The sequence below is a fragment of the Camellia sinensis genome, chromosome 12, assembly GCF_055761805.1.
Source record: "Camellia sinensis isolate YWXY chromosome 12, ASM5576180v1, whole genome shotgun sequence".
NCBI lineage: Eukaryota > Viridiplantae > Streptophyta > Magnoliopsida > Ericales > Theaceae > Camellia > Camellia sinensis.
This window is the reverse complement of record NC_138972.1, coordinates 64,822,734-64,838,749: the sequence shown is the minus strand read 5'-3', so window position 1 is coordinate 64,838,749 and position 16,016 is coordinate 64,822,734. Positions and strand designations below refer to the sequence as shown.

At 35.8% G+C, this 16,016-nt stretch overlaps 1 protein-coding gene across 1 annotated transcript; it reads left to right on the top strand.

The window, feature by feature from the left end:
- Positions 1 to 763: 763 nt before the first annotated feature.
- LOC145803631 (uncharacterized) lies at positions 764 to 6,559 on the top strand. Its single transcript, XM_082896948.1, has 11 exons — positions 764 to 859; positions 3,049 to 3,156; positions 3,539 to 3,709; positions 3,793 to 4,362; positions 4,510 to 4,682; positions 4,773 to 4,878; positions 4,963 to 5,103; positions 5,191 to 5,404; positions 5,532 to 5,626; positions 5,972 to 6,079; positions 6,364 to 6,559. Exons 1-8 carry the CDS (start codon positions 764 to 766, stop codon positions 5,362 to 5,364), a joined length of 1,539 nt encoding a protein of 512 aa, XP_082753074.1. The 3' UTR covers positions 5,365 to 5,404; positions 5,532 to 5,626; positions 5,972 to 6,079; positions 6,364 to 6,559.
- The last annotated feature ends 9,457 nt before the right edge of the window (positions 6,560 to 16,016 follow it).

Sequence of the window (16,016 nt, the reverse complement as noted above, 5' to 3'; positions counted from 1 at the left end):
TCCTCTCTAAACATTGAATCTCACATTCAAATCTCACAGATTCACCAATTTCGAAGCTCTACCTCCACCGCCATCTGCACCGGCGAGGTAGCGAGATTCATCGATTCACCGATTTCATAGATTCACCGATTCAAATCTCACAGATTCACCGATTTCAGATCGATCTGCATCGCCACCGCGATTTCGATTCAGATCGGTCTGCACTGCCACCCCGATTTCGATTCTCTCTCTAGATCTCTCTCTCAGAGATTCATCTTTGATTTCATCTCAGAGCGATTTTGATTTCTCTTCTCTCTCAATTTCAAAGCTCCACCGCCACCACCATCTATGCAAGCTTCCATGGCTTAGCACCTCATCTTCTTATCTCTTCTACTTTGTATATACATATACATATATGTATATTTATCGATTCTCTCATGTACATACACGTATCTGTATAGACACCGATCGATAATGGAGCAGAGCTTCTTCGATTTGATCTATTTTCTACACTGCCCAGGCCTCGCCGAGACATTCCTTGACGCTTTACTCTCCTCAGTCCCGATTTGGCTCGCTGTCATGATCGGCCTTGTTATCGGTTGGTCCTGGCGCCCTAGGCGGACCGATTTGGCTCACTGTTATTCCTCAAGGATTTTTAGTTGTTAATGATATGATATGAATGTTTTCAGCTGATTTACCCGCTAGATAAATTCTAATTCTGAGCAGTCTGATGTTCATAATTTTATTTGTTGGATAATCATAAAGTTGGCTTTCACCTTATTACATGGAGTCAATGTTGTCATTTTTGGATTTGTATACTGTTGTTCATCGAAGTTTTGCAGTAGTAGATAATCTTGGTGAAGTTTCTGCAAACGCACAGGTTATAGATTTCCTATCATATGCAGTGTATTGTGCTTTGTATCTTATTTATATAACTGAAATGATCTTTGGTTGGGTTTCAGATTCAAACAGTGTGCCTCGATAGCCTTGGTCTTAAGCTTGCGCCTTGAACATTTTGTTCAGAAACAATCTAAGGTTTTTACTTTTCATCTTCAGATTTTAAATAAGTTCCATAGTGCCACTGTTAATCTTCATCAAATTGATATTCTATGATCGTCCCAGCCTTTTGTGATAGCTAAGTTGACCATATTGTACATCTTACTGCTGCAATTCAACATTGTAGAATTCTTTTCCCCTGTTTACATTATATTGCAATATGTTTAATATTGATTAGTTTGCTAAAAATTTCTATTTTATATAACCTGTGCTCCCCATGAATATGTGATTGAAAGGTATAAAAAATTTATGACTTTTTAACTGATGTGATGTATCCAATTTGCTTAAATTTGGGTGAGTTTTGATCTCAAGTTGTAAAATTTACTCTAATTTGAGTAAAAGCTTTATTTGATACTAGAAGTGGTGTCATTTTATTTTAGAAAAATAAAACTGTAAACTATATGATTGAATTCAAATTCTGAAATCAGAGGGGAACAGATTTGGAAAAAAATAAAAATAAAAAACCTTGAATTTAGGGCATAACTAACCACCTAATTGCTATATACGGACACTTTGGGAAAATCGAAAAATTGAGACAAACACCAAGTTGAGCCTTCTCTTTATAATAGTATAGATAGATAGATAGATCGATAGATAGATGAAACACTCCAATGGACAAAATCCGGTTGAAGTATAAATTTGAGTAAATCTTCAGTGCTGACAGAGTTGTATATTTGGAAGTTACAAAAGGGTCTTGAAAATTTTGAGTAACATTTGAGTCTTCCCTTGATTAGGATAAAAACAATGGGTAAAACTCAAATTGATATTAGTTTGAGTGGAGAGGTTTTTTAAGTGATTTTTATCCAAATTTAAATTTGATATAGGTTTTGTGTTATGAATTGGAGATGCCTTAGGTTTCAAGTATACAAAGTATTAAACAAGGTTCTTACTCTGTTGTAGGTTCTGAATCCACTTAGCCCCCAGTTTTACTACAGATTTGTTTTTTCAAATTCATGGGTGTTTGTTTCAATGAAGAATTAAACAACACAGATAAGTCAATGTCTAATCCAATCCCAGCTTGCATCCACCATAGCTTTTAAAAGGATAGATGCTGGATCCTTTTTCTTCCATAATTTCTCTTGGCAATAAATTTCCTTGCTTTATGGGCTCACAGAAAGTGTTGGGAGTTCATAGCAATCTTGAAGTGTTGACAGATTCAGAAGACAGATACAAGTAATTAAAGGAAAGGAGTATATTACAGTGCGATTGTAATGAAAGATTATCTTTAACAGGTTCTTACAGGTTCTGGGAGTTGGTTCATGACCTGGAAATCTTTAGGTCCCTTAAATTAATTGAAACCTACATGAACAAAAAAATGTTATCGTGTTTTGAATATGCTTAAATCGGACATAGGATCCTTCTTAGCATAACCTTGAGTCTCATGAGGGAAAGCTTGTTTTTATCACGTTTGTGGACACGTATATGAACAAGTCTGTTACAATCATTTTAATGGTTTAATTTAATGCTGCCTTATGGGTTAGAAATTAGGAATTGCTAGACATTTCTTTGATGCAAACATGGATTAGGGAGTATTATTTTGATGTTAAATTTAGTAGATATATAGGACAAGTGTGATGATGAACACTCTCCTACAACCTTTCATTGCAAAATTATAGGGAAGCGGTGCAGGGATTTATTTAGGTTGCATATTATTTCATTTATGCCTTTGAAGGTTGTTGAAACTAAGGAGTTTCAGCATTTTAATGGTGCATGAGGGTTGATTTTATGGTTACATTAAGCAAGAGAATGCAAAGTTTTGGGCTACTATGGGTTTTGAACAGGACTGTCAAGGTTACTTTAGTCTTGCAATTTGTGATGCCAAGAGTGATTTGGCTTGGGCTTCAAAATAGGATCTCTAAGAATACAACAAAGGTTAATAAGGTCTGGTCTTATGTTTTGGAGGTGTAAGAAGATCATAAATGTAATAATGAAAAAGACAAGTTGAAGAACATGCGAGGAATCACTCAATCAGGTCTGGTCTTATGTTTTAGCTTTTCATATCTTTAACTGCAGGTTACTGACCAGAACCTAGATGTTTGGGAGACCTCATCTGCATGCGTATCAGATGCGCTCCGTCATTACTATTACCAGTACCTCTCATCCACTGCAGAGGCTGCCGAGGTACTTCCAAAACACAAATGGGGTAGGCAAGTTGTTTTTTGTGTATTCTCAAAGGAATTGCAGATGAATTAGTAACCCTTTATAGATCATCTGACATTAATTTCCTTTGGAACCAACTCAATGAGTGATCAGCTTTTATGAAGTAAATGTTTCAGCGGGCCTCTTTAGTCAAGGCTAGGATGCTTTCATACCCAACCAGTTTCAATGATTCATAATCACTATTCACCAAAGTTTTCTTTTCCTTTCTTTTCTTTCTTTCTTTTCTTTTTTTTTTAAATTATTTATTTCTTTTTTTTTTTTTTTTTTTTTATAAATAATAATTTGAATCTTGCTTCTTGTTGCTGAACTGCAACATATATGAGACAGCTTACCCATGCTGCAGGAAAAAATTGCGATGCTTCGAGCAAATGAGTCTTTGCTAAAAGAAAATGATAAGCTCAAAAAAGAAAAAGTGTTTTTGCTGAAAAACAAAGATTTGGCTGATGGTCAAGTTATGGTGTTGACAAGATCCTTGGAAGCTCTGCAGAAGGATTTGAAAGACAAGGAAATTCTGGTAGTTCTCTCTGATTAAGAGTATCTTCTGTAGCCTGTCAATAATATATTTGTGGGAATTATAGCTGTTGTTATGATTTTCAGGTTCAAGATCTGAAACAGTCATTGGAACGCCAAAGAAAGGAACTCAATGACTGCAGAGCTGAAATCACTTCACTAAAAATGCACATTGAAGGTTCTCGATCTGGATGGAATTTGGTAGCTGGTGAAATTGAACATGCGCAATCAGAGTCCTTAGAAAGCTACAAGGAAGAAATAAAATTGCTGCAGAAGGAAATAGAAAGCTTAAAGGCTGGAAAATTTATTGTGACAGAATCTGTGGAATCTATTGATCATGAAACAAAGTTTATAGAGACAAAAGATGAAGTTGTTGATTTCCATGAAAATAGTGCTGTAGCACCTCCAGTTGACATGACATCTGGAGTTCTAGAAACTGTGGGTGCTCAATTACTTGCAAATCAAACCTCTGATGACACCAATGATAAATCCGATACAGCACCAAGAGAGACATTAGTAAGTTGTTCAAATGATAATAATGGTGCTATTGAGAGTGCTGAGCATGTCTCGAAACACAATGGTGAACCAGTACCAGAAGATAATGGGCTACTTCTAAAATCAGACAGTCCAGGTACTGAACCAGTTCCTGAAAAGATGGTAAGTTACTAGCATTCATGCTTTAGAGCCTGTTAGTATTGCCATAAGGGGACAACTTATTATAATCCATCTCTGAAATATAATTAAACTTTCTCCAGGGATTGGCGGGGGTGTTAGGATCTCCAAGCAAACAAGAACAATTGACAGAGACTTGCTACTCTGTGTGTCTTACCACTTCTATTGGCGGGGGTGTTAGGATCTCCAAGCAAACAAGAACAATTGACAGAGTACTTGAGAAATCTGTTAGTTCAAAGTGCAGTGCAGGAGGGTCAGCCAATGAAGCACCATGCTGAGATTGTAAACTCTGTCCGCTTCCTCTGGTTGGTATTTTGTGAAATCATTTTGGTATTATTGAGATTATGGTTAGTTTTGAATTTCATTATTTGACTTTCAACTTTTACATAATGCAGCACATATGAAGCACATCATAATATGATTTTCAATATCTTGTGGGAAATGGTTGTGTGCTCCAATATAAATATGAAAATCAGTGCCACCAATCTGTTGAAAGTTATTGTAAGTGTATTCAATTACCTGGAGTAGTTATCTCCAACCTCTTCTACTATTGTGTGTGACTCTCTGTTATCTTTCTCATGATAGGTACCATATATTGATGCTAAAGTGGCTTCCACTCATGTTGTGCCTGCTCTTGTCACTCTTGGCTCTGACCAAAACTTGAATGTAAAATATGCAAGCATTGACGCATTTGGAACTGTGGCACAGCATTTTAAAAATGACATGGTATATATTTTTTGGTGTTGATCTGATATTGACATTTTAATAAAGCAGATTCAAGGAATCTGGCTGATCAAATTTTATACTTGCTAGATCGTGGACAAAATACGTGTTCAAATGGATGCTTTTCTTGAAGATGGATCACATGAAGCTACAGTTGCTGTGGTCTGTGCATTGGTGGTGGCTGTCCCACATACAACAGATAGACTTAGAGATTATATCCTCAACCCTTTTTCCTTGGGGAATTACTGTCAGTATATTAGATGACCTTGAAAGAGCAGTTGATGATGGTGTGAATACATACAAGGTAATTCTGTCCAACACATCTACGATACTTATTTTAGGTAGGTCATCTTTTATAAAAAGTATTGCATCAGTTTCTACTGGACCTTAAGAAGCTAATCTGAATGTGGCTTTATGCATCTTTGTGCTAGGCAATGTGCAGGGACAGTTGTATAGTACCTAGAGCTGCAGCTACTGAAATTGAGTTGGCTAGAAAACTGAAGGAGTTTTCTTTTAAGGAAACAGGGTACGTAGTTTCCTCTCTCTCCATAAATAGATAGATATGATGCATGGGTATATTATGAGATATGCCATGTTGAGATATGTTATCAACCATGAAATGATTAATATTGTAAGAACGCCTCAAGATACTCCAACATATATTTCAATTCCCCGATTAAATGATGTAATTGTTGTGTGTGGGGAAACCTTAGAGGTGGAGATGGGGGTTTGTTACTTTGTTTTTTTGTTTATGTATAGGGTCCTGAATTAGTTAAGAGGCAATGACTCTTGTTATCTTCCTCTATTGAGAGAAGTTTTACCTTATGGCACTTTTTGTTGTCAAAATTATCTTTTGATCATTTTTTTGCAGATGTTTACACCACAAAGATGTTTCAGCTACTGCTAGCTGCTTATTCAACAATAAGCATTCAAGATGCTTCTCTCTTCTTGGGAATGAATGAGGATGATGCTACAAACTGTAAGTTTCTAGTCTTTCTTGTGTTACAAACTGTATTCAACAATAAGCATTCAACAATAAGCATTCAACATTGGCCCAGATTTTTGGTTGGATTCAAATTTGAAAAGCATTTTTATTTTTATTTTTATTTTTTCTTTATATGTATTTAGTGCTTCTTGGTATGTGATAAAATCTTCTTGTTAGTGCTTCTTCAAGTTTTAAGTACTATTTATAAGTATTGGGTACGAATTCTTCAATTTGTGTTTATTTTGGTGAATCTCATTACAGTTTATGTTATGATGCAGGCATGTAGACCAGTGAAGACTACAACTTTAATGCTAAGACATGATTTTTGTATATATGTTAGTTTGTGGTTAATGTTAAGACATGATTTTTGGATATATGTTAGTTTGTGGTTAACGTTTTGGATTTTGGATATGTTAATTTTGTGGGTAATGGTGATTGGATATTAATTGAATGAGAAAGTGAATTAATGCTTCATTACAATTATTTGAATGGGAGTTGTTATTTTATATTAGTGTTATTACAGATATTTTTTTAGTTCAATCAAATAAAGTTAGTACAATTTCCCAAAAAAAAAAAAAAAAAAAGGATATAACGGCGTTTTTACAAACGCCTCTGAAACCTTACATGTTAATGGTCATATTTGTTTAAAAAGATATGACGGCGTTTTTCAAAAAACGTCGCTAAATATCGTCAATGACGTCAGCATGCGTTTAGGAGGACATTTGGCGGCGTTTTTAAAAACGCCGCCTATATTAATATCACGACGTTTTTAAAACGCCATAAAGCTATAGCGACGGCCGCGTCATCGGCGTTTGGTGTTAAGCGTCACAAAAAGAATTGGTGGCGTTTTTGGCACTTTTAGCGGCGTTTTTTAAACGCCACTAAAAGCTGAATTTTCTGCAGTGTAATATATATCAACATTAAAGATTAAATTGATATAATTTAAATATTGAAAATAAGGACGAGCCAATGAAAGAATTAACAGGAGCCATGGCCCTACTCAAATAATAATAATAATAACAATAATAAAATACTAATATATAATACTTTTGAACCTGATATTAGTAATAGATAATTGTTTATGAAAGATGGTCCCCCACCTTTTTTTCGGCCCCCATCTATTTATTAAATGCTCCACACTTTTTTCTTGGTCTCTTCTTTAAAAAACAAATAAAATAAAAAATAAAAGAATAACTTAACATGGAAAAAAAATATAATTAAAAATTTACTTTCTTTTCTGATGACAAAAAAAAAAAAAAAACTAAAGAGGGTTTTGGAGTTGCTGCAGTCTTATTATTTTACTTTTGCTATTAGTCTTTTCATTATTATAAGTATCTGTTTCATATTCTCTTTTATTACTGTTTTTAGTTTGTAACATTTTTATTATTTTTTTTCAATATCATGTTGATAAAATTATAATTTTTTTAATTACATATTAAGAAAAAAAATCATGAATTAGGACCAAAGATTCAATCACTAGGGTATTTTTTTTTTTTAAAAAAAAAAATCATATTTGGACAAATTTAATTTTATTCAGATTAAGTGTTATAAATTTAAAATTAAAATGAATTGAGACTTGTATATAATTTATGTGTTCAATCTGAATTCTAAATTTTAAAATTTATATAAAATTTATTTTACTTTGTAATGGCCTGGGTTAGGTTAACCCGACTTTCTTTTTGGTTGGGACACAGAGTTGTCCCGGGTGGCTTGGACCTTTCTAGGTGGTTGGGACCTTTGGCGTGCGTCGGGCTGGCTGCTGCTCTGGTCTTTTGAGTTGGGCTGGTTGGGCTGGTTGCGCCCGCAATGAGCTCTGCAGGGGGCGTTACGCCCACAAGGGGCCGCGACAAGAAGTGGCTCTCAGGTCCTTTGGCTAGGGGGAAGTGCGTTGGCCATAGTGTGGGCCGTGAATAGCATAGTTGTGCCCGTGGTCAGAGTGGTCAGGCCTGTGACCTGGTGAGGTGTTTTAGTCGCGCCCGCAGTTGCATGAATCACGTCCACGATCTGTTGTGTCGGCTTGTTCGCAGCCGCAGTGTGGCCTTCGCGCCCGCGACCTGTTAGCCTATAAAAGTCTCCAAAAGATGAAAATATTTATTTTTCTTGGTTTCATTTCTCTCTCTCTCTCTCTCTCTCTCTCTCTCTCTCTCTCTTCTTCGCCATTTCTGACCATTTTAGCTCTTTGAGCTTGCGTTTCATCTAGTTTTACCTGTTTTTGACCCCTAGTTCCATATACCAAAATGTTGAGCTCGATGAGGGCTTCCATTTAATTTGAGCGGATCACCCTTTCGTCGACGATTTTTCAGTTTGTCTCATCTTCACTTCAAGAGGTAGGGTTTATTTCCCTAACTCAATATGAGTTCCGTAGTGTATTTTGTGGCGTATTTTGTATATAGATTTTGTGGTCATTTGGTTGATTTTGAAATTATGTTTTGGGCTTGAGGGTTTTGTTAAGTTGAGGGTTGTTGGGCTGTAGTTTTGCTACTATAGCTATTTTCAGTATGCAAAATTGCATATGGATGTCTAAAAATGGAAAATTCCCAATGTGTAAAAAAAAACCTTAATAGATGTTGTTTTTGAGAGTTTGGGTTGATTCGATAAATGGTTTGGTTGGAAAGGAAATGGTTATGGGATTTTGAAAACAACGAGTATTATTACTCTTTTGGGAAATCTTGGTTTGTTGAGAAATATACAAGTTTGGAATTTATTGGAGAATATATTTGTATTGTTGTCTTTTAATTATTGCATTAGAGATAATTGTTTTGGCTATCGATGGAGGATAGCATTGTCGTGTGTTAGAAATTGCATGTGGGCTAGGCAAACTGGATTGTGGGAAAATCATACATATCATGGTGCACATCATGGGTTTGGAATGGATTTTAGAACCAGAATTGTATATTTTGGAAGGAATGTTTTGGAAATTCTCGTATTATGTTTTAAGAATATTTGTATCATTTTGAAAACAATATTTTGGATCACATGCATTGTGCTATTGGAAAGGGTAAATTAAGTGGTAAAGCTATGAGGAGGTGTTAGAGCAGAATTGAGTTGGCCTGTGTGTTCGTGATGAAAGTCTTAAAATCGCGCGGTAAGTGCCGATCCATTTGGATAATCTTGGTAAAATGGCATAGTGACTTGTATAGCGCACTATTATGAACACTAGCACTGGAGATTTATCCATTTTATTTGTTGTCGTTTTGGTTTTGAAAAGGATGTTTTGGAAAATGATTTTAGCAATGTATTTGCTGGTTGGTATTGTAATATAACGAGTTCGTTTTGGAAATGGATTTGATTCAAATAGATGTTTTGAATTCTGAAAACATTTTGAATAAACAAGTGGTTTTGATGATTGGAATGAAAAAGGATTTTTGTTGAGAAATCGGAATGGATTTTGAAAATGCATTGGCATATTATATATATATACTGCATCATGATCATTTATGCTAGTGGAGCATATTTAGTTTTTGAAATATTATTTACTGGGCTTTATGCTCACTCTACGTGGCTGAAATATTTTTCAGGTGTGTTGCATGTACGAATATTGGAGTTATGATCGGAGCTGGGTAGGGCGGTTCCATTATTTGTAGGCCTTGGGCCATTTGTTTTATTTATTTGGCCCTGTGCCATTCTTGTAAGGGTTACACCCTTTGCATATGATTAAGCCTTTGGACATTTCAATTTGATATTGTTGACACCCCATTTTTTACTGCCCTTATGACTTGGGCGCCACCAATTATGCACCCAATGATGAATTTGTATATGCTTGTCAAATGCTCAAAGTCCTCAGCAGAATGCCTCAGCTTTGAGCCCCAAAACCCTACATACCTTGTGTCTTGTTTTTGGACCAAAACAACAGTTTTTCAAGCCTAAACATCCAGGGACCTGCAGACACACTAATGTGGACTGCTGGCTACTAAGGTGGACTGCCGACCATTAATGTGGCTTGCCGGCCACTTGTGTGTTTTTTTAGATATTTTTGCCAACTGTGCCAGCTATTTCCACAGATGCATGCACCAGTCCACACGTGTCTGTATAGATATTTCTAAGCTAGTCTCATGTTTTTCTATAAATAGAAGACCCTCTCTCACATTTTAGAAAGGTTAGAAATTTTGGAGCAAAAATAATTTCTCTCTCTCTCTCGCAAGTTCTTCACTCTTTGCCTATACACTCTAAACCAAACCTTGTGGTATTTGTGTTGAGGTGTTTTTGAGCTTGCCTTTAGCTTTAGAGGGTGTGTAAGTGTTGGTTTGTAACTAAAAAAGGGTACCCCTCTTCAAGAGGTATAATTCTTGGCTCGTTTTCTTTCTTTATTTACCATCTTTCCTACTGTTTTTGGACTATTTTTACTCTAAATTTTTGAACTGAAACTTGTGGTTTAAGGCCATTAAGGGTGGAGGGGTAGATCACCCTTCTTTGCACCTAACTTCATAAGCCTTTGCCCTTGTGTTTCCCACCTTTCTACTATCTTTTTTTGAGCTTTTTGCCACTGATTTTAAGAGGTTTTTCAGAGGCTAAAATCAGGTTTTGAGGTCCCAAAAATGGAGGGGGTAGCCTTCCCTCCTTGTGCTTGTTTACTAGCTTAACTTGCTCCATGTTGTAGCTTACTCTTTTAGCCCTTTTGACTTCAATTCCAGCACTGTTGTAGTCTATTTTAGGACTGTTTTTTTTTTTTTATGTGTTTGTTCCATCCATGCTTTGTATAGTAGGCTTGTAGTGTAATGGTTCTCATAGGATTGGTGGTTTAGGCCTTAGCTACCAACCTATTTGAGTTGATAGTGTTTATTTCTTGTTTTCCATACTTGTGTTCATCTCTAATCACCTCTGCAACCTCCCTCATTTCTTGACTTTTTTCTTTATTTTGAAAGTTGTTTCAAACCAATTACATGTTTAAGCTTGAGATTGAGGTATTGTGCTTAATGGTTTAATCCCTTTGGGGGTTCATTACCAACGGCATGGTGTCTCTCTCATGCCCAAAGCAACTCTTTGTTTGATGTTTCTTTCCATTAGAGGACTTATAGGTCATTATTGGACTTAATGAACTAAGGAATGGATGGTAATTAAAATGAAGTAATAAAATTGGGACTGAAAGTGATGCAAGATAATAAAGCAATTTGGTGTTCAATAGGATGTTAATTGAACACATGGAAACTTGAGTCATTTTATACTTGCTAGTGATGAAATGGTTCAAGTTTCTAAGGTCAACCACTTCCCTTGATTAATTTATGATAGGGAGGAGGTTTTGTTGGTCTTTTTTTACCATTTATTAAGATTGTGTCCCTTGGTTCATAAGCCGTCACGCAATGAAATTGCGTCGATTGATGGCTTGTGAATCAAGCCTACCCCTCCTTTGAGTTGTTTGATGATAAGGAGAGGCAAAGTGGACAAACATCCCCTGAGAATACTCTGTTTGTGCTCTGTATGCTTTCTGTTGCAGCAGGAGGAACCAAGCTTTAGTAGCCAGCAGACCACTTTTTATGGCCGGCCGGCCACCACTTCCGTCTTGCCGGCCACTTTTGTCAAACCAAACAGTAACTTTTTGGCACAGAACAGAGCAGAGGCTGAGGTGAAAAACAATGCAATTTTCTAACTATGCAATAGAGGTATTCTGGTAGCATAACAAGGGACTTTTTTGGGAGCAAATCATGTGCATGCAAAAGCATTTCCCTCACTTATCGAGACCCGTTAGCTTGTGGACTTGTAATAACTAGCTAGTTAATTTGGTGTTGTAAATTAATTCATTTTGTGTTGTAATTATTAATTAGTTAGAATAGCTAGTTAATTTATGTTGTAATTAATTAGTTAGAGTATGTAATTAATTTATGTTTTAATTAACTAATTAGTTAGATTGATTAATTTTACGTTGTAATTATTTAATTAGCTAGAATAGTTAGTTTATTTAATTCATTTTGTAATAGTTAGTTAACTCGTAGTAGTTAGCTAGATAGCTTATTCGGACCCTCCTGTGCGAGGGCGTAATTGTAATAATGGGTATGTCTTCCAACCCCACGTCTTTCTTCCTTTTATTTACTCGCTTGTGATGGTTAGCTTAGAACAACATGTTTCTTTTAGCATTTCTTATGTTTGCAACCACTTGTCTTGCGTGCATGAAGCTCGGTTCATCATTCTAAACAAAGCATTGTTATCGCTTAAATTCTTTGAATACATGCTTAGACCGCATGCTATCAAATTGATTCATATGCCATATTAGTAGCCAAGCCTAGTAATTACATATTGTGTGTGATGCATTAGTCATATTGCATTAGTTAGGATCATGCATTTTTTCTAACTCTTTCATCTTTTTTGGCTTGCCTTGGAGTACTAGATGAGTTTTTTTTATCGCTTTAGCATATTGCTTGCGTGTGTTAGTGTTGCCATGTCAAAGCATAATTACCATGAGGCTAAGTGTTTAAGTGATAAACTATTTGAATGCCTGTCTATGAAGGCTAGTTGCTTGAATTGGGATAGTTTGATTAATGTACATTTGAGCCCACTTTTTCAAAATGGCACATTCACAAACTCTTTTCAAAAACAAACATGAAATCAAAATATTCCAATTTTTGCAAATTAGTCTATACTTGTTAGCCTAATAATCGGAACAAGAACATATAATTTAAATAAGAATCACATCATGATTAGTAACGGCCGATCATTGATCGGGCGAGTGGGATGCTCAAATCATGACATTTCCCTCTCATACCTAAGTTCCTGAGCCGAGACACTCTTGGTGATGACGGATAAGTGGCCTTTAGCATGAGTCTCGGGTTTCCTAAATTTTTCAAAAATATTTAGGTGGCCACTTTGTATCTGGAAAAATAGTCCATTTTTGGCATTTTGATTCACAATAGATTTTCTAAAAGATTTACCAGATTTGGACTCTTTTGAGTTTTTTTATTTCACATTGCACTTGCGGAATCAGATTCAGAACCACGAGAGTCCGAACTGTAGGACTTATCATCTTTCGAAAGAAGCACAAAATGTCGAGCTACATATATATATATATATAACATTTGTTGTATGTTTTAGTTAAAGATCATCCATTCCACGTAGATGTGAATGTAGAGTGTATGAAATCGGACAACACGTATTGTGTGTGACATTATTGTATCCATTTGCATGAGAGATATTATTTTATTCTACTTGTTTGTCATTTTTTGTTTGTCGGATTCTGGGTTTATTCATGTGGGCCAGACTCTATAAATCTGGGGCATGACATCGTGTTATCAAAGCTAACTGGGTTTAAAAACCTTGGGCTCGTGGGAAGTGGTTACCCATAATGGGTTTATCATGCTCGGTAAGGACATTTGTATGTTGTGTGTTAGGTGATAACATGCTTATGTGTTGCATTTTATGTGGTATGGTGTTCAGACTCATAGATATTATTCGGTGTCTAATTGACTAATTTGAAGGTCTTATTGGAAACACGCTTGATCAACGTTGTTTCCAATGGGAATTCAAAGGGAGTGTTAGAACGAATGACTATCTTTGTAGACTTAGCTTGATTATGTGTTATGTGTTATGTGGTAGATGACATGTGGTTTGAATAGTCTCAATGTGGTTGTTTGAGTAATTGCATATGTGATGGTGTTGTGTTAATGTTCTGAGGAAGGGTACCAGGATTATGTATCCCAGGTGTAGCTTGCTTTTCATGCTCCTTTCGAATGACAATTAGCCCTACAGTTCAGACTCCTGTGGTTCTGAATTTGATTTCACAAGTGCAATGTGAAATAGATAAACACAAATGAGTCCAAATCCGACAAATCTTTTGGAAAATCGATTTTGAATCAAATGCCAAATTTGGACTGCTTTGCTAGATTTCAAAGTCGCCACCTAAATATTTTTGAAAAATTTAGAAAACCCATAACTCGTGCCAAAGGCCACGTGTCCATCATCACCAAAGTGTCTCGGCTCAGGAACTTAGGTATGAAAGGGGAAGGTCATGAATTGAGCACCCCACTAGCCCAATCAAAGATCAGCCTCTACTAATCATGATGTGATTTTTATTTACATTATATGCTCTTGTTTCGATTATTTAGGCTAACTTTACTATGTGATGCGCACACAAGTATAGACTAATTTGCAAAAATTAGAACGTTTTGATTTCATATTTGTTTGAAAATGTTTTGAATATGCTTCACTTGAAAAGGTGAGCTTACATGTACATTTAATCAAATCATCCCAATTTGAGCAATTAACCTTCATCCACCGACATTCAAATAGGTATATCACTTAAGCACTTAGCCTCATAGAATCATGCTTGACACGGTAACACTATCACACTATGCAATATGCTAAAGCGATAAAAGCTCAACCAGTACTCCAAGTCAAGCCAAAAAAAAAAAAAAAAAGATAAAAGAGTTAGAAAAAATGCATGATCCTAACTATGCAATATGACTAATGCAATACATACAAAATGCAATTAATAGGTTCGGCTACTATTATGGCATATGAATCAAATCAAGGCATGCAATAAAGCACTGATTCAAGTAAGGAATTCAAAATTGACATTGGTTAGTATGATGAGCTGAGCTGAACCCGTATGCAAGCAAAACAAATGGATGCAAGGCATGGTAATGCTTATGGAATTAAAACATGAATGCAACATACAACCATCATAAGCGGAGAAATAAAAGAGAGAAAGAATTGGAGGTTGGAAGACATACACACTTATTACATATTTTGCCCTCGTGCAAGAGGGTCCGAATGTCCAAATGTCCGGATTAAACTAGCTATTACAAATTTGAATGAACACTAATTATCTAAATTAACTACCTACTTTATTACAACTTCAAGGAATACCAAATGAATAGCCAACTATTTACTTTATTACAACGAGGGTATTAGCACAATTACAACACTAAGTACAACAATATTATGCCAATGAAATTGCAACAATAATATTTACAACAAAAATAATTACAATAATATTAACACAAGTAACAATGAGGCACAATGATCGCATGCACAGCGTCCAAAAACTGCTCTGTCTGGCCAAACTTGCTTTGTTTCACCTCCAGCCACTACTTTCTATTTCTGCAAAACTCACTATTTACCAAGCATTGAAGGCTGGCTGGCCCCCAATGAGGCCTGACTGTGTCCAAAAGCAACCGGTCGTGCCCTAATTTCATGTAAAAAAATGGTTATGTGCTCTGAGGTAAAATAGTACAGACAAAGCCTTTCTGAGCTCTGTTTGTCCCTTCTGCTCTTCTCTGTCATGGAGAGGCTCAAGAGAAGAACAAAGTTGATTCCAAAACCATCAATAAGAAAGTTGATTGCTTGATGATTTCAGACACGATTGGAAAAAAAATTTATAAATGCAATGAACAATAACCACCTCTCTGTCTAATCATGAAGTGAGCTCAAAGAGGGAGATAGAAATGCTTCAAGTGTCGTCAAAACACCATGAAATGACGTGTGACGACTCTTGACACTAGGGACTCGACATAACGTCCGGCCGAACCCAAGTAACCTTACTCATTTTCTTTATGTTGGTTGGTCCATTTTAAGCCAATTATCTTAGTCCTTTCCATTCTTTAATCCATTTGTCCAAAGTGATCGTTAAGTCCACTAAATGAGAAGAAATGTCAAACGAGAAGTGCTTCTAAGCATGAAAAAGAGCCTATGCCTTGGATGATGAACCTCCGTAGAGATTAAGCCATTAAGCATAGATCTCTTTCTCATGCTTTGAATAACCGTTGATCGATTGAAATAACTCTCAAACAAAAGAAAAGAAGAAAAGCAGGAGATGAATGCTAGATTGATTATTAGAATGAGACTCTTCAAAATAGAAACCAAACAAACAAAGCTATCAACTCAAATAACTCAGTGTCTAAGGCCTAAACAACCAAAGCTATGAGGACATACAATATAACAAGCAAATGATCCAAAGCATAAACTAATTAAATGAATTAAAACAAGTCTAAACAGCCCCTAATAT

Bases quoted from the DNA above. Each gene is read 5' to 3' on its own strand.
- LOC145803631 (XM_082896948.1), top strand. From the start codon at position 764: ATGGAGTCAATGTTGTCATTTTTGGATTTGTATACTGTTGTTCATCGA. The intron at 860-3,048 runs GTTATAGATTTC...CTTTAACTGCAG, and splicing joins AAGTTTCTGCAAACGCACAG to GTTACTGACCAGAACCTAGA. The intron at 5,104-5,190 runs GTATATATTTTT...TATACTTGCTAG, and splicing joins AGCATTTTAAAAATGACATG to ATCGTGGACAAAATACGTGT.